Source organism: Neopelma chrysocephalum, unplaced genomic scaffold (genome assembly GCF_003984885.1).
Source record: "Neopelma chrysocephalum unplaced genomic scaffold, ASM398488v2 Primary Assembly neopelma1_23, whole genome shotgun sequence".
Taxonomy (NCBI): Eukaryota; Metazoa; Chordata; class Aves; order Passeriformes; family Pipridae; genus Neopelma; species Neopelma chrysocephalum.
The window spans coordinates 36,559,141-36,584,101 of NW_020897691.1; the positions used below are offsets into that span (position 1 = coordinate 36,559,141).

Consider the following 24,961-nt stretch of genomic DNA (forward strand, 5'->3'; position numbering starts at 1 on the left):
GGGGGGGGCGCGGCGGCGGCGGGCGGGCGGGGGTCGCGGGCGGGCAGGGGCGCGGGTGCCCCGGCGAGTCAGCCATCTTCTGCCTCGCCGCCGGCCCGCATGGGAGCGGCGGGGCGGGCAGGCGGGAGGCAGCGCGGAGCGAGCCGGCCCCGCGCCTGCTGTGGCGCTGCTGGCGGGCTGCCGCGGAGGGGGCGGCGGAGGGGAGGCCGGCCCCGGACCGCCGGCGGGCGGGGCTTGCCGGCACCGAATCGGCCGCCGCTGCCCGCCATGGGAGCCGCGGAGGGGGGAGGTGCCGCGCCGAGCACCGGGCGGAGCGGAGGGAGCGGAGCGGAGCGGAGGAGGCGGCGCGCCCCCGCCCCCAGCCCGGATGCGGGAGGGGGACCAGGTACCCCCACGCACACCCGAGGGGTCCCGTCCCGTCCCCGCCACCTTCAGCCGGGGGTCTCTTCGCCTGATTACTCCTGTTTTTCCCTTTATCTGCGCAGGGGAGGTGCGGATGAATGGTTTGGTGGGACGCACTTCAGCGAGGAGGTGCCGGGTTACAACGCACACTGGGGGCGATACATTGATTATTCCTGGGCTGTGCTTTCCCGCTTTCCCTGGCAGTCCCTGATTACCCGGTACAACACAGTACGGCACGGGGGTGTCCATTGTTCCGTTAGTCTAAATTGTAATCGTGCGGGGTTTCTCATTATGACTGCGGTACACCTTAAAATGATACATTTTTTATAAAAGCACCCAAACCCACGGTCGAAAGATATGTGGATATGAGTAGGCTCCCCATAAAAAAATATCTGTTTAGCCTGTCAAAGACAAGTTCATTTTGCGTACAACAATGTCTAATTTACATTCTCTGTTTCCGAAGCTTTAAATCACTGGCACTTTTCAGCATGAAAAGTTGAGCACAACTTTGCTCATTTCGTGACTAAAATGAGCCGTGCCTGCCTGCTTCAGATGACAGAGCGATTGGAGACACGAGGCACATTTTCCCCCGGGACGCTGAAAATAAGAAGAAATGGGAATTTTGCATAGTCTTAGCTGTTAGAGCATAGAGCATCAAAAGGTGAGATAGCAATCAGATTGTCTGTAAAATCCTAGAGCGCATCCGCAGTGGTAAGGTCACGGCTGCTGTGAGACGAAGGTGATGCCACTCCCCCCTCACTGCCTGAAAGAATCAGGCAGATGTTGGGAAAAAAACAGCCTTGATCGTTTGTTTTCGCAGAGCAACAGGACCTCGCAGAGACCCTCGAGAAGGCTCTGCTGGCAGTGAAGAGCTGCAGGAGTACAGCTGCAGCAGGGCTTGTGCTATGGGCTTTGTCCATTCTGCGAACCCCAGAAACACAAGGTCTGGGCTCAGACCCACCAGCAGCAAGTATGAGAAGAAACCAAGGTTTATTTTTTTCTTGCTTATAATATTTTAAAATACAGTGACCTCTGAAACTTGTGGAAACTAACTTGTGCCTACAGGCAACCTCCAAAGGATGGTGCTTAGTAGGGAGGTTTCCCTCCTTCTGTGCCCCACCACCAGCAGCAGCAACCTCACCTCTATGTTTTGTTCACTGTATTCTGTTACAAATGAATTGGTACAGTTGAGCTCTTATCAAGTACATAAGATATTCCCATTAATCTCAATGTATTCTTTCACACAACAGGGATAAGATAGGCAGCACAAGGGGAAGTTGCTTTTAAACACAATCTCACATGGCTCTTTGAAACCTTTGGCTGTAAAAGGCAAGCCAACTGTAGACAACTATTCTGCATTGAATGGCCACCACACTGCTGATAAATCCAGTCATTCAAGTGGAAAAGGCAAAATTAATTCTTGTATTAGACAGGTTGATACAGTTCATACAGTTTCTCTGTAGATTGGATAGAAGAATTTTAATGAAAACCCTAACTTTACTCTGCTTAAACAGAGTATTACCTCAAATGGTTCTTGTTCAGTGAAACATCAGAAGACTACCTCTCAACACCTACTACGTATATTGTAATAAAGCACTGTTTGGCTGCATAAATTTAACAGGTTTGAGTTGACAATCTATCAAAAAGATTAATCTCAAACTCCCAGCACAAACAGAACTTCTTTTAATGTTGGAAGATACTTTAGAGAATGTATTTTCAAGCCTGGATAATGTGAATTAACTTCAGTAGATTATAGTGAGTAGACCAAAATTAATGTCTTCAGCACCAAATCTGTCAGTCCAGTTTTCCTGAGTAACATCTGAAGATTTTGTTGCAAATTGAAGCACTTCACACCCCCCTTGTTACCAGTTCTGAATGCCGATTCTCACTTCTTGATCACCAGAAGTAGTGGCTTTCAGATAGGGGTTTTTTCACAGTATTTTTCTGCATACTTTTGAATGGAGATGTGAACTTATTTCTCCTGACAGTAGGCTCATTTTCTCAGCTCTTTAAAAAGAACCTCCAATCCCCCAGTATCTCATCAACCACCAGATGAAAGCCACAGTCTTAAAGCATATCCTGTTTTTCTCAGTATTTAATATAGGATTGGGTTGGATACAAAAATTCTACCTCTCTGTCCTAACAATAATATCTCCATCTTACAGCAGGTTATTTCTGCAACTGTCACGATTCCTGCTTTTCTAGAGCTGTTATTACCTTTACATATTGCATATTATTACACTGCAGAAGTGTTGTTCTTCTAGTGATAGCATATGGAGGACCATCAACTGCTAACAGAGAAGTTCATGCATTTAGAGTGCTCAGATGTTATCCGACACACATTGGAGGTACTGAAATAAGTTTTGGAAACCATCTAATTATTCCACTTATTACTGGGGAGGGAATGACCAACAAAAAGGAATGCTTTCAGGTTTTAATGGTAGCTCATGAATTCATAAGGGGAGGCAGAATATCAGAATTTATGGAAGCCACAAATTTGTCAGCCATACAGTGGCACTGATTTGAACATCTCCAAAGAGCTATGAGAAAATAAATCTGGTATTTACATTACCCTAACATTAAATACATTTACTGAACTGTGACAGCACGTATTTCTTGTGAAAACCTGTTGTTTTGGTAAAGAAACCTGGTTCAGTAGTTCTCAGTATGGATTCTGCAAACATCTTAAGCAGGTGAATAAAGGTGACTGATTGGAACAATAGGACAGCTCAGATTTATTTTACCAGACAGAGATACCGGTACGTGGTATCAATAAGCAGTTTGCAGCCAAAGATGAAATCCCGGTCCTGTGGGAATCAGTGAAGATTTTACTCCTGAGTTTAATGAGACCAAATTCCATGTGAACTTTCTAGGGTGATTTTAAATCAATCTATTAGAGTGCATGCTCTAACCACAGTGCAACAGAGAAAGTTCCTCATTGTCTTGACGTTTCAAGGGTTTGAAGCTGGTTGGTTTTTTCAGTTAGCTCACTGGCCACTTCCAAAACTGGGAAGAAACTTTGGGATTCTGCCTTTCAGTAGTCTGTAAGTCACCTGCAAGCCTGAGGTTCAGGACCCTGCTGTGTCTGAGTCATGGCAAGAATCTGAGTTTTTCCTTCCATTGCCCAAGCACATGTTTTACACCCAAGGCACCCTGCCAAGCTCCATATTTTTGTTCTTTGCATTTCCAGCTCTGAAATTGCACTTGGATTTTTGCAAGCACAGTACTTTGAACTTCTGAAAAACAAATATAGTTCATAAAATGACAGGTGCAAATGAGTTGCCTAAAATAAATCATCCTGAGTTTAATTTATTATTCATATGCCTATTTATTAGTATTTACATGTTTTAAAAGGGTACCTATCCAAGCACCAGAGCTGCTTTTTTAGATAACACAAAAGCAACACTTTGCTACAAGTTCTTCAATTTGGTCTTTATTAATGTGTGAGTCTCTTTAATATTATTATTGAGGTATTTCTTCTCGATTTTGCCTGCTGAGGAGGATGAGTAAACAAGCAGGCCTGATTTTTCCAGCTGGTAAATATGTAAAGCGGCACAACGCCTTCAAAGCGAAAGGTTTTAGGAGGCAACGGCAACAAACAAACGGCGCTCTGGGAGCACACTGGAAACAACGTGACGGTTTCAGAGGCAAAATCGGGACAAGCGGGGTCATTCCCGGAGCCGCGGTGCTGCCCGGTGGGAGGTGGGAGCGGCGGGCGGGCGAAGGGGCCACGGCCCCACCGCCGCCGGCCCGAGCAGCAGCATCCCTGTATCCCAGCGGCCGCGGCGAGAGCTCCCCCTCCTGTCCTGCTCCTTTTCAGCACAGCGGGAAACGCATCATGGAGCCTCGGACACCGAAACGTGTTTAAGCACCAGTCTGCGTGCGTTTATGCACGTATAAACCCACACGTACACTCACACACACGGGGGAAAGCTGAAGGTATAAAGGGAGGCTGTTCTCTTTTTTTTTTTTTTTCTTCCCCAAGTAACAGCCCCAGACGTTGCAGGCCAAAGTAAAGGTGCGGCTCATAACTGGGTTCTTTTCACATTGCTGATAATTTACCTTATTATTCCCTACTTGCCAGGGTGTTGTCAGCTCTCCATCAGGTTGCTTAGTGGTGTCAGTCAGAGTGGAAAACATATGTCTATGCATTCTTTCACCTGTATCCGAGGGGAAGCCATAATAAACAGCAATTTAAATTCAGGTATTTGGTTTGCTGGAGTGTTTAATTAAACAAAGAAATTAATTATGTGTGTTCACAGAAAAGTTCCGTTATGTTGATTTTTTTTTCGTTTGACTTGAAGTGGAAATGTTCCTCTGACTTTTTGTATAGCATGCTCAGGAGATAGATTATTTGTGCCATTAGAAGCAAATAAATGCACTGAATAATTAAAAAAATGGCTCCCAATATTTGGGAGGTTTTTTTAAGTACACCCAGCCATTTTTGTACACATGGAAAACATATATGTGAACTTCTCCCTTGCTTCACTTCCACCCAATCCCCACTTCCACTTCAGTGATGTTTTTTCACCCATATCTTTGAGAAGGGGCACATTCCACTCGTTCCTGAGCTTGGACAAACGCCCACAGCATTACTCACACACAGTAGTATCTGTAGCTTCCTTTCTGCTGTGGATACTAATCTCAATCCAGAGTTTTCTTAGACGATTGGAGGCTGTTCCGCAACATGGCAAGAGGTAGCCTCTCCAAAGCAGACACAGTATAGCAGTTGTAATGGGAGTTGTGGTGGCTTTCCAAATACAAAGGTCTGGAAATGTTTGGAGGTATTTTGATATTGATTAATATTTCATTTTTTGTGCTCCTTTAGGGTATCAGTGTCAAATCTGTACAGTTTAATGGCAAGGCAGAGCCTTAATACTGTTAATGTTTTTTAAAGTTCTGGCAAACAGAGAGAAACTATTTAACTCATGAAATCATTAATAACAATTGCTCTTCTGGCCTGAATCTTCACATAACTTGATAAACAGAAAGAAATGTTAACTTGTTGCTCTGATTTTTTTGTTAAATATTTTCAAGTCTTCTTTTACAATGTATTTTTGTTTCTTGTTTAATTTCTCATGTTCCCCACACCAAAAGTAAGCAAGAAGAAGTCTTTAGCATCAGAAAACACCCACACCATTAAAAATCAATCAATATTAAACCTTTTAAAAGGTAGCAATGCATTAAAAACCAAATTAGTAAAAATATGCCCTGGACACCAGTATTGACTTTGGGGAAAAATCTTTATTATCTGTCTACTGCTACGCTCTATCACTATGGTTATTCAGTGACTCTTCTGTGATGCTTTCATACTAAATATAATGCCAAAGATCAGGTAGAAGGAAATTAAGGACACACAGATGAGCAAGAAACTTAGATGTATTATAACTTTGCTGTGACAAACTATGGGTTTACAGCCTCTAGACTCCATTATGATTAAGGCCTATACCTCAGAATGAAATTAATCTTTTCAAAAGAGATTTTATGAATCTTTTGAAGGTCCATTTGGTCCAAAACAGTGATCTGCTTGCTTTGTCATACAGGTTGGTAAGAGCATATACCAAGCCCTACTTTCTTAAGGGCTTCTTCTTTCCTGGTGGCTGATACCCACAATTCTGACCTGAGATACCCTCCTACTCTCTGTGTGCTGTGCCCCTGTTTCTCACATATATTGAAAGCAGGGAACTGTCAAAGTTAGAAGCAAAACCAGTGAGAGGTGGAGACTCATTCCCTCTGCAGCAGTCCTACAGCTGTAAAGCTCCCTCTGAGGTGAACTGAGAATATTTACAGCCAAGGCACATTCATTTCTTCACCTATAACTTTTTTAGAATTACTGTTTCCACCTCTTCCCATTCTTTTACTTCTCCATGCAGAAAAAGGCAGGAGAGAGTCTTGTTGTTTTACTTTATTAAATGTGTAAGTCTACCAGATGCTACAATGACGTAAGGCAAGGGGGAGAAGTTGTGTAGGATTGGGAAACAGCAGAAACTTCTCCCTTCTTTTTAACTTCACTTTTTTTTTAATAGATTAATTGTGCTGATTCCTGAAAATATTGTTACAGTAATCTACATCAAGTTCTTCCTAAAAGTCATCCCTCGTCTCTTCGTCTTTCTGTGAAGAATAAAAGAATCTTTTGCAATAACGATAGCGGTTTATACATTTTCTCTTAATCCTGTATTTCCCCTATGAGCTTTGTTGCATGATATAGTATGTCAGTTTAAGTAACATCTGTCAAGGGATGGAAAGCAATTGCAGGTTCTTTTCATTCAGAAAGTCATTCTGGAGTTTCTTCATCCTTAATTTTCTTGTCGTGCGTTCAAAAACATTACATTATTTTGTCTAAATTACCCCCTGCATTGCAAATACAAGATACAGTGGGTTATTCGTTTGTTTCCTGGACCCAAAGAAACATGTCAAGGTACCTACACTGACGTGTACTAATGATTTAGACTTGGGTAAAGTTGTGCTTTGACACATCATTATTTGACAATTGCTCTTCTAGTGCAATGCTTGCTTTTCTGCCAGTAATTCCCTGGAATCCTACATGATGTGATTCAATCTCTTGATCTTCTCAGTTATACTTACATTCATTTTACACATCCTGATACATAGTGGCAATGCCTTCACATTTCTGTGGTGAAAAGTCTGCCAAAAAATCCAAACATATCTTGGGAATGCAGAAATACATTCAGGACTGGGGCACATATTCAGCAAATCCTAGAACAGCAGAGATTGGAAGGGACCTCTGGACATCTCCCTGCTCAAAGCAGAGCAGGTTGGCTCTATGTCCACTCGTGTTTTAAATATCTCCAAGCATGAAGACTCCATAGCGTCTCTGGGCTACCTGTTCCAGAATTTGAACATCTTCATAGTAAAAAACCCCTTTTTCTCATGTTTATGTGGAATTTGCTGTATTTCAATTTGTGCCTATGTATGCTTTGTCCTTTCACTGCAAAAAGTCTGTCTCCATCTTCTCTACTTGCCTCTCCCCAGTCAGGTATTTATACATATTGATTGTACATCTCCCTGGGCCTTCCCTTCTCCTAGCTGAACAGTGCCAAATTTCTCAGCCTCCCCTCAGACATCAGATGCTCCAGTCCCTTTATCATCTCCAAGGCCCTTGTCTGTCCTTGTTCCGGAGTGTCCATGCCTCTTTCACACTGGAGAGCCTGGGCCTTGACCCAGTACTCCAGATGTGCCTCACCAGGGCTGAGCAAAGAGGAAGGATCACTTCCCTCAACCTGCCAGCAGTTCTCTTCCTAATACATCCCAGCCTTCTTTGCTTTAAGGCTGCACTACTGGCTCATATTTAGCTTGTTAAATGCCAGGGTCCCCAGGGCCTTCTCTGTAAAGCTGCTCTCCAGCTGCTTCCCCACCTGTATTACTACAAATATTGCCCTGATCTGGGTGCAGGATTTCACATTTCTTTGCTGAAATTCATGAGATTCTTTTCAGCCTATTCTTCTGCATCTTATTAAATTTGCTTTGATTTATGATCTTCTAAGTAATCAGTAATACTATTATCTGGAAATATTTCGTTTTCCTGAACTGCATGGCTTTTCTTAATTAAATCATGCACGTAACATTAATTATAATAATCTATGTCTCTTACTGCCATAACCAAAAATAGATTTTGCTCAAAGGCAGTCCTGAGAATCCTTGTCTACACAGATAGGATTTTTTGCCTTAAAACATGATCAGTGTATGTATCTGTCTCCATCCAAGACTCTTGAACTCAAGTGTGGTTATCGATTTCTTTTCACAGTGCTACTAGTTAAAGCAGAATTGACATGTCTTCACCACTTCCTTTCAGGTCACCAGAAGGTGCAGATGGGAGACGGTCACATGCAATTTCCATCCCACCCACACGGCCCAGCAAAGACTTGCCATGAGACTTCAGCTTTGGGTAAGTTCTGGGAGTATAGGGTAAGGAACTCCAAGCATATTTCTATCAGCATGCATTGAAATCCTGCCCATGTAAACATGACAAACCCTGCCACACTGGGGTTTATTCTGAGTATCACTAGAGGTCCCCAGGTGCCTCACCATACCTGCAAACTCAGGCAGCAATGGCTTGCAGAGCCAAGGCTCTGTATTATTGCTTCCTCCCATCCCCCAGGACAAAGTGAGAAACTGCTTTCTGCATACTGTACATGTGTCACATCTAATGTCTCTGGAGTCCTAGTGCAAGGAGCTGTAGACTGAGGTTTATTGGCTTTGCCTGAACTGCCAACACCAAATCAAGGTCCAAGGCGAACTTCAAAATGTTTTCACCCATAAGATTAGTTGGGTTCTTCTTGTCTGTTGTCAACTAATATTACAACTGCCAGTTAGTATTACAGCTATTTTGCAGATGAGAAATCATCAGGAGAGAGATAAAGTGACAAAACACATGTATTTGAAGAGACTCGTGGCCTCAACTAGAATTCAGCTCTTATGTCTTGTAGGACAGTCCTGTTACCATTAGAACATGTAATCTAACCTTCTTGGAAAAAAATGAAATGTGAGCCTCCCTTTGAACTGGTTTGACTCTGAGCTCCCTCATGAAACACCGATGACCTTTGAAAGAACACAGGGATGGCACCATAGATAGGTTTTCCCTCAGCTGGCTGCAAATAAAGTTATTTGAAATAACTGCCAAAGCTGTAATTTATCAGGCTTTTTCACAGATTCCACAAAAGCAAGGAAATTCGAAATTGAAAGGCTTTCTCCAGGCAGAACATGTCAGGCATTTGTGCATGAATTGCAGGAGGAGACACGATATGTTTCTTTTAGAGCTGTTGTTGCCATCGTGGCAAGTGAACAAGCATCTGTGCTTCGGAAATCAGTGGCTGGAAGGTGTTCTGTGAAAAGCAGCATGTGGGAAAGCAGCTTAAAACAGTGAGAGCAGGAGTTCTGAATGCCATTCCAGAGAGGAACTGGAACAAGGCTGACACATAGAAAGGTGGCGAGAAAGCAAAAAGAAATGCAAAGAGGAGTACACTGAAGATAAACCTCCACCCACTTCTGGCTACAGAATAGGTCTGAGCAAATTCCAGGAGAGGAACAGAGAAAGAGGAAAAATTAAAGGCCAAAAGGGAAGTGTATCTATTAGATGATTGTGCAGGTGAACATGTAAGTTAAAGTTTTGGTATGTTTTATTGTGGAAACATACAAAACTGAAAATCAGATGTCCCAGCAGGACTCCTGATATAGCAAAGATGTATATATTTATAGTACACAAAACCTGTAAGATGATTCTCCTCTGTAGCAATTGCCACTGATCCTTAAAAAATGGCAAGATTCACATTTAGTAATGTTTATTTCACGAGTAGTGCTTACCTTAAATCACCATATGTAAGGGTTGCACTGCCAGTCCTAAGGTTCTTAATTTCACTCCAGGGCTGACGATTTCCTGTTTCAATACACTGTGAAGCTGTATCCAGAATAACAATTTAATACTCGAGTGCCCAGAGCCAGGCAGATGTTTTGCGTAAAAGTGTTCTCTGGTGCTTGTGAAATGCCTGCAGCTCCCCCCAAGAAGTGGTGGGTGATAAGCACCTCTGAAAAACAGGTCACTGTCACTCAAGAGCTCAGAAAGGAACTGAGGTGCCGAAGTTTAAGGCTAAACTTACAAGTAAGTGACATCATTGTGGAAGAGTGGGTCTCTGAAGGACTGCCATGCTTTCGGTCATTTGAATTTTGGCATGTAATAGGCATGCATTTGTAAATCAGACGCCTTTATCGCTTATAACATCCTCCAGAAATGAGGATTAAAAAGAGGGAATTAGAGAGGAAAGAAGGAAGATGAGGGGAATTAATAAAACAGAAATGGATGGAGATGTATTCAAGGTTCTTTTAGACTAGCTTGGGCATGCCTCATTGGTTCTGAATGCAAACTAGCAGTTAGGAGGCTTAAAATAAACATAATGAAGTGGGGATTCTTCCACGTAATGCACACTAAAACTATGGAACACATGTCCACGGGATGTTTGGGGGAGAAAAAGTCTAAACAGCTTCAAAGAAGAGCTTAGAAGAGACAGACTTGGAAGATCTGGGAAATAGCTCCATTTTCATTTATTAAACATGATAGACTTGATAGGGCATCTGGCTCAAGAAGCCTCTAAAGTGCAGTCAGGTGGGAGCTGGACTGACATACCACAGGATATATTTCTCTCTACTTGCTTGATTTTTCATTCTATTCCCTGAAACATTTCCTACAGGTTCTTATGGGAGATGGTATACTACTGCAAATGCTCCTTTAATCTGACTCAATACTCTTATATTCTATTTTGCATTAGTAGCTTACAACTTCCCTTCTATAGGTTACTTAACTGTGCTGGCCTAGATCAAGTTTTCTTCCTCGTCCTCCTGCAGCAGCAACTATGATTTCTATAATGCCCAAATATTAACTATTTTAGAGCATATACTGAATAGGAGGGCAGGCATTTTACATACAGGAATTAAAGGGAGCACAGATGCAAGTGAGTCAAGTGCAAGGTAAATATAAATGCATCACCCCTGGTACCCTGAGATTCATTACTCTTTGCCTCCAATGGATTGACATCAGGATAGATTCAAAAGCAGAGGGAATAGTTCTGGCAAACACCTATATTTAACAGAAGGCTTTACCTAGACTGGGGGAAGTGTGTTGATAGCACAGTATAACACAGATTAAGACCTTCTAATTTCCCCAGAGCCATGTAATTATACTTGAAATACATTATTTTGGTCAGAATTACAGAATTACAAGGATAGATTCAAATGGTTTTGTTTAACTTGGGGTTTCTAACTCAAATTGAAAAACCGTTTTCTTTATCATCCAGGTTCACTTTCATATATCTGATTCCCAGACTGGCATTATTGCTCACCTGGTAGCAAGGCAGTGCGTGGGCACAGAGGAAGAGAAGTTCCCTAGAAAACGGATCTCTCAGGTGTTCTGGGCTTTGAAGTTGATCAGTAAACAGCAAGCCAGTGTTGAATCTCTGGTGCAGAGTGCTCGTGCTGTGCAGAACTGCTCAGGGAGTGAGTAGTGGCTTTCTTGGGAACTGGATCTTTCAGGCATGCTTCAAAGGGGACTCATAAATAGAAAGGTACAGAAACCCAGGTGGACGTAACAAAGGCACCAGTGACTTCTGCAAAGTTTACTTCAGAGGAAATGCGCAGCCAACCTTGGTGGAGAATATATACCTTCCACCCTAATAAAAAGAGAATGATAAAAAAGTGAACAAACCCAGCCCTACTAGCAGGAAGAACATTTAGTATTACATCTGTGTTTTGATTATGTATGTGAATAGCAAGCAGCAAAATATAAATAACACTTCATAAATTACGTATATTTAGTCCCTGAGAAGTAAGCACTTTAATGGAGAAATCTTTCCATTTATTTATTTAAATCCATATAAAATGTGCATGTTGTGTATGTTTGCCAGTTTCCTGGCCATACTAGGTCTTTAATCCCTGGGTTCTGTCATTATTTAGTAACTATGACATGATTTAGGTAGAGTTTTTCTACCAATTTTTCACATAACATACAAAATCCTAATTTTTTTTCTGCAGGACCCTCCCAAATCACATCTTCTGTGATTTTAAGGGATATGAGATAAAAAAAATCCATAGAAAATCTACAGATTTGTGAGGTATGGAGTTTAGTAATGGGCACATAGGTAAGCCCTTGTTCAGCATGGCTGTCATTTCGCTCTTACCCAAAACACGAACTCCTTAGGCAAGCGATCATTTCCTTTGTTCTGGTTTTGATATGTGTCTGGCTGGAGTTTTCCACTGCTGCTAGTGTTCAATTAAATACAAATAATAAATAGTTAATGGGTTGCCAAGCTGCAGAGGTGGGGCTAATCAGCTGAGGCTTCATGGGGTAGTTAATGATGGATTAGGAATGGGCGAACTGATAAAGCTGAATATTTAAAGGCTAATATTGTACAGGATGATGGATGCTTTGTCAGCTTCGATTGCGTATGACCAGAACTAACAATGTGCTTATCTTCCTCCTCCTTCTTCTGTAGATTACTCGGCTCCAAATCGCTGCTGTTTTGAGAGTCTCTGTCCAAATTCCCCTGAGTGGGATTCCGCCTGTCAGAGGAAATGGCCTAAGAGGTTGTCTTACAATTGAAATTGGGTTGGGAGGTGAAAAAACAGTGACTTTACGAAGGAGGGGTGTGATCAGCTGCACACTTGTCTGCCCCTGCTCATACTCAGCTTGCTGAAATGGAGCGACTTCAATTGATTTTGCTATTTTTGCAGTGCTGACTGACAAGCCAGTGAAGAGGGAACTGTGTTCTGTGAGAGAGCGGCATGGGAGGGGCATGTCCCACTGCCTGTGCTGCACTGCTGGGAGCTACCCGGAGCTTTGGCTTCTCATCTGCGCTGTGCACCGATGAGCTACTGTATTACTGTGTTTTATGTGCAAAGGGTAACGTACACCTACTCCGTCAAAGGATCCCTATATATCACATCTATATTTATGTATTTGTTTAAAACAAAAATAGTTATGCATTTGTTATTTATTAACCAGCATGTTCTCATATTGGTATACTTAGGCTTAAAAATTAATACCTTTTAGTGTCAAATTCTGTGCAAGGGACATGACTCCTACTGAAACCAACTGATGTTAAATGATGGTGTTTTTTCAGCATCTAACTATGGGATCAATAAGGCCTTCATCCTTGTCGGTAGTCTGTCAGCTGGTAGGAAGACAGGCAGCCTTGTAGACAAGACACAGACAAGGAGGTCAAGAGAAGTGGATTCTTTTCTCAGTTTGCCTTAGGGCTTTTGCAAAGCCTTGGACAAATCACACAAACTCTCCGCTAAACCTTCTGACTTCCAAAATGGAAATGAACATAACTGTCTGCTTCCCAAGGATGCTATGGAGGAAATCAATTTTCAGAGAGGGGGGAAGGGAGGGGAAGGAGGTGTGTGGGAACATCAACTACCTGGATGTTTTGGAAGGAACAGACATATTTCTGTTAGTTTGCATTTTTGTAAATAGTCTTAGAGTGCACCTAAGTATTAGCACATTAAAAAATTAAGCAACAGCTAGAGGATTTGGTTATATAGGCAGAGTATAGTTAATATAATATATTAACATTGCTAGGCTCATTCTCCTATGGACATCATTCATTTTGGATAAGGCCAAGGTAACTACAAAAGATTGAAAGGTCAAATGTTCCCAATCAAATGAGAATGCTTTGCAATTGTTTTAGTTTAGATGGTAGTCAGAAAAATATTTCCACCTTTCATTTGCTAGAAAAGCTATCCAGAGCTGGCATTAGTAGTGGCTTTGATGTATTCTCTGGTACATTGGTCCAGAGCATGCTGATGTAAACAGAAGTGTCTCTTGACCTGTTATCTTTGTTCTTCAACTTTGATATTTGCCCCCTTCAATGGCTTCTTTCTCCTCCTGGGGAGGCTTAAAAAAGTCAATTGATAGAGGAAAGAAAGAGTTTCAGGTTTTTTCTCTGTGTAAGACCCTAAAGAAATAGACACATCTATTGTACAGTCACTGAAGCTCTTGAAATATTGTGGGTTTTTCTCTTGAATCCTACAGGGAAATGAGCAAAGAAGGAAAAAAAAAAAGCATGCAGTTTTGTCCACAACTATGGTAAGTACATCATACTTTTGATACTTTTGCTTCTGATGGTTTTTTTGAGAGAAAAACTGAGAAACTCAGCTTCAGAAACAGGCAGTGCAAACAGTAATGCCTATGGGTAAGTTGGTCCATCATTGCCCATTATACAACCTTGGTTTTCGATGCCTATACCTGTCAAATACAAGCTAATTTGTAATGACTTTTTTTCTGTGATTGGTGTGTCAGCCTGAAGCTAATTCTTAAAATAGTTCAGTCAGTTTGCAAAATGACGTTGGCAAAAAAAATACATTTTCTTCCGTTAAAAAACATTGTTGGGTTGCATGACTGAGAAAGTCTCCATGCACTATACCTGAAATTTGGCAAAGGATTTGCCAAGGATTTGATGGGTACCACCCATAAACATGTATGATAAGAAGAGCCCATTATTAGGATGCAAGCTGTGCAGACAAGAGGATGAGTGGAACTTGATGAGCAAAAAATGATGAGGTTGTGACAAGAATGAAAGAGCAGTAGCCTGATGGTGTGTAGGACTGAGGCAAAGACGTGAGGATGTTGAAGAAAGAAACCATGAGCATGGTCCAGGAGTTAAAAATGAACTACTGAAGTAAGACTTAGGTTCTTAAGAGAAGGGAAAGGGATGAAGGGATTGGACTGAGAGTGAGAGACAGAAAGTCCTTGGGTATTACAGCACAGTCTTTCCAAAGAGTCTCTGTGGTCAAAAACTAATAAAAAAAAAGCTATAAAACTCACTGACAAAGTGTTTGCTTTATTTCTCCAGTGATTGCTGCATTTAAAGAACATCAACCTACTGCTGATGAATCCTGAGGAAGCTCTAGTGGCAGTGTGTGGTGTTGTGGATATCAAGGGTCTTTCCCTAGTCCTAAAACATTTGGACCTAGAAGAGTTCCACATAAAGTTTGCAGAGGTGTTCAGTTTTTTAGACTAACATAAAGAACAGCACTTTGGAAAACCGAAAGTCTCACACATTAGAAGATGATAGGTTTGCTGCCCATAGAACCCTAATTCTCCTCAGTTTATATGCATTATTTTAAGCAGACTTTAATTACATAATCATGTTAGTTTTTCACAGAACAGTTACCACATTAAGTGCAAGAATGGATATGGTTCAGGAAATGAATCAAGGAACTTGTCACCATTACAGCATGAGGTGTCTTGGTAGCAACTCTTAAGTGCATCCCTCCAGCAATTTTCATTAACTTACTCTTTCTGCTTCCCAAATCTTCATTCGCAAAGCCTAGCCATGAGTGACTCTTTCTGCACAGAAACACGCCACTGTATTCTGTCATTTCTAAACTGTGTTTATGAGCTGAAATTCCCTATTTAGCAACAGTTCGTTCTGCAACACCAGCTAACTAAACTGCCTCAATGGCAGCTCCTTCAAAGCAAAGTTTTATTCTCTCAGTGAACAGGCAGCACAGAAAGCAAAGATTTGACACCAGAACCTTAACTCATATGTCACCTTCCCAGTTCTCACAAGTTCTCTCTATTCCAGTTTTGCCTCTGTCCAGTTTGGGAGAGGCCATTTACAAAACGCCACAGGCATGTCCAGTTGTTGTTGACTCCACAGTCAAAGCCTCTTCCTTAGGACAGTACCTTTTAAAGTTTTGGAATTGTCTCAGGCATGAGAACAATAAACACCTTGTCATTGCCATTGAAAAACGGGTAAGGGTGTTCCTTTTCAGTAGCTTCCCCCTTGTAACTCCAAGAGTTATTTGCGCTTTCCCCAGACATCTTTATTTGTGATGCAATTGTTTTCTATTTGCATCTTCTTTTACAGTATCCTTCAATGTAACTCTCTTTAATCACATGGAACAGTGCAAACAAAATAAAGTGACCTGTATCTTGTATTGGTAAAGATAAGAAATGTAACACCCTCATTTTTCATGTGAATGTAGTCAATGGGACAATTTTCTCATCAGAATTCTGCCTGATTGGTTGTGACAAAGCCTTGAAGTTATAGGAGGAATGTAAGTGACTGTAAAGACAGAACAGATTGTATTCTTGCTGAAATATTTGTGGGATTGAGGAAGTCATTTAAATCCAATTTCTGAAGATGGCCAGTCAGTCTTCCTCCTCTGGGGTACCGAAAATCCAGACTCTGAATTCACAAAAGCTTTGGGTGCAGGTAGCTGCAAAGAGGCATCGTGATGGCTGTGCTCAGAATAAATGAAACACTACATGACACACCATGTAACACAGACCATACTGTAGAATTGTGGGATTCAGAAGTCTTCAGAATTAGCTGTCAATTTTGATGTTAATTGTTTGGTTGTAAGTACCTCTTCAGCTCTCAAGTAGGCTGTTCATAAACCCCTCATCTGTATCACAGTGGAGCACCATGGAATGAACCTACAAGGAAAGGCAGAACATGCATTAATGTGCCACACCCCAAACAACTCTGGGAAGAGACAAAAAAATAAACACCTGTACACTGCAATTATAGAATCACAGAATCATCAAGGCCAAAAGAGACCTTTAAGATCATCCAGTCCAACCATCAACCGAGCATTACCACTGTAACCTCTAAACCACTAAACCTCATCACCCAGCAGCAGATCCAGACGCCTCTCAAACACCTCCAGGGATGGTGACTCCAACCTATTCCAATGCCTGACCGTAACAGTGAAGAAGTTTTATAGAAAACATGACTGTGTAGCCAAGGACTACAGGTTGAACACTTTAGGTGTGAACCTCAACTCTCTTCTCCGCCAGTCTGTCTACACAACCCTGGGCGCAGGCTGAGCACATCCAGTTCCGTGAGACATGTCCAGCCAGCCAGGAGCTAGGCGCGGGCAGCGCTCCCTCTCCAGAAGCTCCGGGAGGCGACAAGCACAGAATGGGAAAGAGAAGCGCTGTCCCTTTCCCCACCACGAGGGCTGAGGATGCAGGAAAACAAGAGACGCCCCCTCCAAGCACCCAGATACCTCACCCCGCCCGCCGCCCGCGCTTTACGGCCCGGTGCGTTTTGCGACGCCCAAGATGGCCGCCCCCAGGGCAAAATGAACCCGCTCCGGCCGCCGCCGCCGGGGGGAACGCGGGTCAGGGCCGGCCGGGGCACAGCTGGGTCGCTTCTCCGTGACGGGCACTCGTCTGTGCCCACTCGGCGTGCAGGGCCCCGCCGGGGCTCGTAGCGGGAGAGCGGAGACTCCCCGGGGAGGCGGTATGTGGGGCGCCCTGCTGCGGCGCGGGGTCCGCGGCACCGGCGGGCTCCGGTCCGTGTCGTCGGGCAGCCCGCCCTGGAGCCAGGTGGTGTCAGAGGCCGAGAAGATCGTGGGCTACCCGACGTCCTTCATGAGCCTGCGGTGCCTGCTGAGCGACGAGCTCAGCAACATCGCCATGCAGGTCCGCAAGCTGGTGGGTACCAAGCACCCGCTGCTCGACACCGCCCGGTAAGTGCCGGGGGAAGCCGGGGGGCTCGGCGGGGCCGGGGCCGCCCGCAGCCCTGGGAGGCTTGTCAGAGCTCTGGGGAAGTTTTGGTCTCCGCTCGCTGTCGGGAGTCGGCGGTCGGTATCGCCTCACGGCGCCCGGAGGCGGAGTCGTGACTGGAGTGTCCCTGGGGACGCGCTGTCCTGGGGCCGTGAGGTTTCGCCTCTACTCCGGGATCCTCCTTTCCCTACTGCAACAGGTTTTCCCTGCGATTATACACTGTCATTCGGAAGTTGCTTCGTTATGACGCCACGTGCAATGCTTCCCCATGCGGTGCAAAAAAAAACCCCAAACCGGTTGTGTGAGGGTTTTTTTGTTTGTTTGTTTGTTTTGTGTGTGTTTTTAATATTAAGAACTATATGGTAAGAAAAACGGTGGAAAAAAGCGGGGCAACTACACAGCTTAAAAACTCAAAATGGCACTGCTCTGAACTGTGTATTTTGTTACCAAGAGCTTTAGGAATCCCTGTCTGTTTTGGAATATCCAGCTGGGAGCTGCGAGTTTTTTATGTTGTTGAGAATTTTAGGGTTGTTAAGCTCTTTATCCACTCTTTCAGTTTTTAAGGCAAACTAATGGAAGACTTGCATTCCTGCCAATAAGCAGAAATGGGGATTGTTGAGCAGCGTTTTCTTTGACTGTAAAACAAGAACTGAATGGCAGTGGGATTTTTTATATATACAATAAAACTCCAGAAGCTTACCAAAATGAAGAGAAAAAAAAGTGCAATTTTCCAAGGGCTTTTTGGTTGTGGATTTGAGCGTTTTGATTGTGTTTTTGGTGTTTTTTGTTTGATAGAACTGTGTTTGCTATGACTGCAACTATAGCAACATTAATAGAATCCAAGTTCAGTAGGCATAGTATTTTTAAACAGGTGTAAGAGGACAATTAGCATTTGTTTAAAACAGATGTTCTGCTTTTCTTTTAAAGAACAGAAATTGTAGCTGTATAGTGGTCTTTACCAACTCCACAATTATGGTGTAATAATATAACAACAAGATTTGTTTTCCAAGCTGTTTGTCTCTAAATCTGATTGTCTTGAGTGAACAAAATGAGTACAGGGGACAAACATAGCTTTTTTTAAAGAAACATGATTTTCAGCAAGGGTGATTTATATATTTAAGTAGACTTTTCTGGAAGAAACAAATCAACTTGTCAATAAAAAATGGAAAATACTTGACTTTAGAAAATGCTGGTGGAGGGGATCTTATCGAATTGTTTATAACTGGAGGTTGTGATATTATGATAAAGAGGATGGACAAGAGAAAAATGTTTTTCTGTCTTTGTAAGGTCAGTTGATGGAATTATGGGAATAGGAGGACCGAAGCACAATGTATTTGGGCTCTTAAGTTTCCACCACAGTCATAGAAGTATCATAGAGACCTGCAGTGCTAAAGTGGAACTTCGATGTTCGCTTTAGAGTGCCTGTTCAATGTGTTGTAGTTGCTGGTTTATTTGTGAATTAAATTTAAATGCAGCATTTTGGGGCCTGGTGGAAAATTTTGTGGTGGAGCTGTGATGTAAGAGTTTGTTGGTAGGGGTTTTTTTTTTGTTATTTTAAGTGGGCTACTTCAGGCTTAATTCTATAAGCCTGTGGCTCGTGAGACACCAGTAGGAATATAGTGGTGCCCAGGGTCAGCAGGATTAAATCCATTAATTTTTAAAATTCATATATGTTTCAGAGTACACTACAGACTAACCTGATGTGTCATGCTGGAAACAAAAAGTATATACTCACATAAAACTGAAACCCTGTATCCTTACTTTGGATGTTCTTATTTGCTTCACTGGTATTTTCAAAGGCTTTGATACAGATGCATTTCCAATGGCCTTGACCTTTGTATTATAAGAACAGTTAATGTCCTGCTGCCAAGTTGTAGTACCCCAATAGCAATGCACAAATTGTGCCTCATTCACCTTGTTTTATGGTGTCATTTTGCAATAAGGTGATATTTGACCTTGTTCTTTCTTAATAATCTTGATAATTTATTTCTGAGATTTAAGTGTTGTATGTTTGAATGAAAACGTGAGTGATTTTAGTTTTGGGTCTGAGATCTGTCCTCTGACTTACCACAGCAATTTAGGAAACAGGTCTTGATTTTTCAATACTAGGATTTTTTCAATACTTTTAAATCTCTGGCTCATTACTTGTGCTTTAAAAGTAACATAGGTTTCCTGTCGTCTGTTCAGACAAACGCTTTAAAACATGGATATCTGAAATATTTGGTGATTTTTTTTTTTAAATACTTAAGTGATTGATACGTTCTGCAAATCTAATCTTTGAGACTGTGAGTACATACTGTATACATCTGATAAGTACTCCAACACTTAAGGAGATTTTTGTATTTATGAAACATCTGAAAAATATGTGCTGTAAAATTGATTAATTGTGTGTGCTGTTCTCAAGTTTCTACTAATTTGTTTTTCAGGTTGTAAGTGGTGACAATCAAATTGTGATTGTTTGCTGTCATGTCTAAATAATATTAATTTTCCTTAACCTTCTTTGACTGGTGGCATTTTGTCATCGGTAGTTTTGTGTCTACACTCCCTTCCTGCCTAAAGGCTTTGCCGGCCTTTGAAGTCTTCCTGAGACCATTAGGGATTTCTTAAAGCAGAGAGTGTTCTACCAATGCTTACCTGCACAGAGTAGGTTCTGATCTGAGACAACATAAGTCATAATTGCCACCACACTGAAAGCCTTTAGTGTAATGGGAGTGTTGATGAGTGTTTTTAAAATTTTGCTGGGCTTTGGGTCACCAGGCTGTTGCAATGCAGTGTCTGTGCTGAGAGCCTTGAAGAAGGCAGCTGAAAGATAAGTAACTGTCCATGTGAGACAGGACGTGGAGAAACAGCTGTTGGGCTGTATGTTTCTCTGATGATCCCATCCATTTCTTCCTCTTGTTTGGATGCAGCAGTGGCAGCTCCTAGATATAAGTGCCTGCCGTGAATCAGGACTGCAGCAGATGTTGTGCTGGGATGATGTGTGACCCTGATACCTCCTACCAAGCCTGCACCTGACCAGGGGCTTTAAATCTGTGAGCTATTGCTGACTCTGCTCTTGGGAGGGCTGAGATGGGTAACTGAGCCCTACGGTGAAGGATTTGGGAGTTCTGTAATTCATGCAGTGAAGTAAAGGGTTTTTTGTTTTGTTTTGTGGGTTGTTTTTTTGTTTGTTTGCTTGTTTTTTTTATTTCCAATATTTTGGTTTTTTAAAAGTCAGCCACATGAAGTGAACATCCTTAGTACTAGCTTTGTTAGAAAGAGGGTGAAATGTGAGGGAAAGGTTACATTTTGTTTTAGATGGACTAATGTCTAATGGTTAATGGATCATTGGAAGCTGAGATATCTGGATTAGATTCACAGCTGTGCTTTTGGCTCTCTGACTAGAACAAGTCACTTAATTTTTCATACTTGCATTTACTTATCTGTGAAATGAATAATGTAGCATCTGTTTTCTGGAGATGTTACACTTCATTCATTACAGCCTGTATCGATCACTGTGATCTTTGAGTGGAAAATGGTGCATAAGCAATATTAACAAAGAATACTTTAAAGAAATGCTATCATTAAAATATTTGCCTCTAATGGATACTCTGGAAACAAAATTGCAATCTGACTACTTCTGGATCTTTCTGTTTGTAGTCCTGTGAGTCACTGTATGGTTTTTCAGAGCTTTAAGATTTCTTTCACTATAATGAAGTGTTTTCAGCAGCTACTCAAAACTAGCATTTTTTTTTTTCTCTTCAGACATTGCTGGACTAAAGGAAAACTTTTTTTAATGTGTGAATGTATGACCTCCTTTTTGGTTGAGAAGCAAACAGATCTCCAATCTTCTCTTTCCCCTCTCTCTAGGCTAGCATACATCCTTCTTAATATAGGAAAGAGTCTGTAATTGGCACAGTGATCTACTTTTCTCGAATACATAGTGTGAATAACGTTTTCTTGATTACTTATTCTCCCTTGAGAAGGGTATAGCTTGCTGCAGATTGTAAACAGTAAATGTTATGGCCAATGCATCACTTTTATAATATCACTAAATGAAATGGAACACTTCATACACGTAAAATTATTATGGGATACCATTTAGCTCCAACCATTCTATCATTAGCCTGCAGGAGGAATGATTATAGTTTAGTTCTGTCAGAATTGTTTGTTGGTGATAAATGCTTAAGTAGACTTAGTTATGGTTTTCCTGGATTATTACAGAAATAAAAGGACTAGCTAGAGCAGGTTTTGTTCTGTTGTAGTCTGCTTGTGTAGATCTCTACCCATTCTAAGCACCAAACATAAAATGTGATCCAGAGGACCTTCAAGATTACATGCTTTTTGTTTAAAATGTCTGATAACATTGGTTTCCTGGTAGTTCTGGTTTTTTGTCAGCTTGCAAAGGCTTAGTTCAGTAACAGGTCTTGTAACTTCAGGTATGGTGTGCCTCTGACTTCCTATGTGGGTGACCAATTTCAGAGTAGACCTAGGGGTTTGTTCCTATTGTTATTGGAGTTGTTACTGCCAATTTGTATTTTGCCTTAGAAGAATGGTGACCTTAAAGTTGTCCTTTTTTTATAATTGTAGGTGCTGTGGTTGACTATGAGTAGCTTTTTAGCAACTTGTTTCAAATATTAATTATTTTTTTTCTGACCTAGAGAAACGATAGATTTTGTTTACTTGGCAGTGGCTAACGAGGTACCTTTCTCTGAAAACAGCAGGCAACCGGACACTCAAAGTGACAAACAGAGGGTCTGGCCAACTTAGAACTACTAAAATTTACTACAGCCTTGTAGGTTTTACTGAGTTGCCTAATCCGTAATGAGCCTGGAGTCATAAAGTCCCTCTCCTGCACTTGCCAGATTAGAAGTTAAAACACATTTTCATTCACTGAATTTTATTATATTTTCAGCCTACTTTAACACTTTGTAAAAAATATTTTTGTGGTAGAGGATGTGATTTTTATGATTGTGATCATAATGCCTGTGAAGTCAGCTATGATACAGCAGTTGTGGAATTTCCTATGTTTGCTGCAGAGATCTGTAACTTTGTGGAAACACTGGCCACCACAGCTGACATGCAGGGCACTTCTGCAGAAAATCTTAGTAGGGATGTTAGAAATGCGGAAATGTTTTTCCTTCTTGATGTGTTTGATACGACTTGCAAAATTACCAAAATACTGGTGCTTATAGGAAGTCTGGCTTTGTCTAGGAAGACTTTTTCCTGAAGCCTTGTGCATAGCTGATGGAAACAGGTGTTTTCAGGAAAGCTCCAGTTGATTGAAGTACCGGAGTTAAATTCTTGCTTTGACTCGCCCCATCGAGAAATCTTTGTCTTTCAAGAAAGGCTGGTCCCTTTTAGCTAAGTTGGTTTTTGTCTGTCTGTTGTGACAGACTTGAGTAGTAATTTCAAAGCCTTCATGTTACATCTCTTGTAAATATTGGTACTCCCTAGGGGTTTCTGTTACCATACTCACCATCAAGTAAACCCTTCTTAGACACAAAAACCAGTTTATTGTGTATTTTGACTGAATGAACTCACAAAGAGCTATTGTGGAAAAGTTAACTTTGGAAGGTAAAAAGACATGAAAGAAGTTAAATCATTGTAGGTTCATATATGGACTAAAACTTCCTTTTGATTACTTCCACGTTATTCATTGTACCTGTGGCCTTCGGTATGGCTCTCACTCAGCCACCACTTAATACTATCTTGTACAGTTAAAAGGAAGAGAGAATCCATTTTTGTAGGTCACACTCTTCCTTTATGCTGTAGTAAGGTAGAATGGGATGAATAGGTGTGTGCTGTTTGTTCTTTTTTCCAAATTTTGTTTTTTCTTTCTCTTCTTCTGTAAGTTTCACCAGTGGTTGTTTTTTTTTTGAGTTTTCTCCACCAACAACTTTACATTCATATACTTAAATGCTCATATCTGTGAGTTATTACCGCTCTTTTGAAGAGTTGCACCAAAATTTGTGCACTTGGGCTTGAGGTTCACAGTTCACGTTTACAGGACCTTAACTTGCTTGGTTTTGGTTATTTTAAACATTACATTTTGTTGGGTTTGGCAGTGATAATCTCATTGTTGAAGGTAAAACATATTAGCCAGTCGTGTGTATGTGTGTGTATAGATATATTAAAAAAAAGAGTATTTACTCAAGTTTGGTGCTTTTATTCTCAAAGACTCATTCCTCTCCCTCCACCCCTCCCCCCCGCATTAGTAAACCCTAGCTCAAGAGGTAAAGGCAGTCGTTGTCATGATTGTGGGTTTGCTACAAATGTTGAGAGAGGCTGAACTGATGATTAAACATCCAGTTTTCATCTCTAATGGTGCTGAGTTCTTGTCATTCATTGATGGTATTTGTGTGGAAGAATTTATGTAAAGGATGTTTAATTGTATGGTACAATTTTCTGCTGAATATTTTGCCACCATGAGCAAAGTAGAATCGAGTACCATATCTGCAATATGGATGTGCAAAAGCTAGGCTGCAAATTAAATTTTCTTGCATTTGAATAATTGCTTTTTTGCGACGATTCTCATTTAAATATCTTTGCAATTATTCTCATTTAAATATCTGTGTTGAATCCAGGCTTCTGTGCTTATGAAGAATGTATTATTTCAGCATGTAGGGTGGTCTTTGTAAGCAAAGTGTATTCAGTAGGTGATGATTCTGTTTGGGATTCTCTGATGGAATTACTTATGGTGAAAACTATATGGTGTCCTGATTTTGGTAAGTTATGGTATTTTTAATAGGGAATACAAATCTGAAGAATTTCATGTATAACTCAGTATGATTAAGTGAAAGACCTTGGAATTTCTTAAGCTTGGGTTTCAAGCATGTGACAAAGAAACTAAATTTATGATTAACAGATCCAAGTGCCTGTCAATCTTGAAAGGATGTAGTATACCACACCTAGAGAAAACTTTTCTTTATTTTGGGCTTGCAGTAGCCTAAAATGAATGTACTTTTTAAAGTTCACATCTGTTCTTTCCTGCTTTCAAGTACAATTGATTTGTAATGCATGTGAATATTGAATACCAAGTTTAATGTACTAGTGAATGACTGTTAGGTCAATGTTTGCTCTACGCAGGAAAAGAATACTGAATAAGTGGAAATAGTTTCAAAAGAATTCGTTGTAACACGGAAAAGAGTTGCCAAATATGCCTTTCTAGAAAGTGCAAATGAGAACCAATGTCAAAGAGTAATCAAAATTAATATTTGGGTTACTGGAAGTGGTTTTCACTCAGTGAATCTTCTATTTGGCTATGATAAGTTAACTTCTTTGCCTTACAATAATAAGGGGAAAAAATACTTTTCCTAGAGCTTTTTCTCTTTCTGAGGTCTATATTTTGTAGCTTGCAAATAGTGTTTTCCCCTACTCAAGATATTTTCCTACTCTGCTGCCTTTTTTGTTGATGCTGCCTCCCAGTTGACTTCTTTCCTTGCTTTGGAGGTCCTGGCAGTGAGACCTGGCAGGAGACCCAGTCAACCACGAGCATATTCAGAGCTCCTCCAAAGACCACGGGTAACACTGTATCCTCTATAGCACTTC

The 24,961-nt window shown here is 41.4% G+C and overlaps 1 protein-coding gene and 1 long non-coding RNA gene across 2 annotated transcripts in view; both read left to right on the forward strand.

Moving 5' to 3' along the window:
• The first annotated feature begins 9,192 nt into the window (after positions 1-9,192).
• Positions 9,193-12,843, forward strand: LOC113967586. Its single transcript, XR_003534227.1, has 3 exons — positions 9,193-9,282; positions 11,941-12,020; positions 12,402-12,843. It is a non-coding gene; the product is annotated as an uncharacterized LOC113967586 (long non-coding RNA).
• A 4,126-nt stretch (positions 12,844-16,969) lies between these two features.
• Positions 16,970-24,961, forward strand: part of PDSS2 (decaprenyl diphosphate synthase subunit 2) — a 112,287-nt gene continuing 104,295 nt past the window's right edge. Inside the window, exon 1 of the mRNA XM_027693894.1 lies at positions 16,970-17,394. Coding sequence (XP_027549695.1) covers positions 17,168-17,394 — 227 coding nt within the window. The 5' untranslated portion in view covers positions 16,970-17,167. The remainder of the gene's footprint in view (positions 17,395-24,961) is intronic.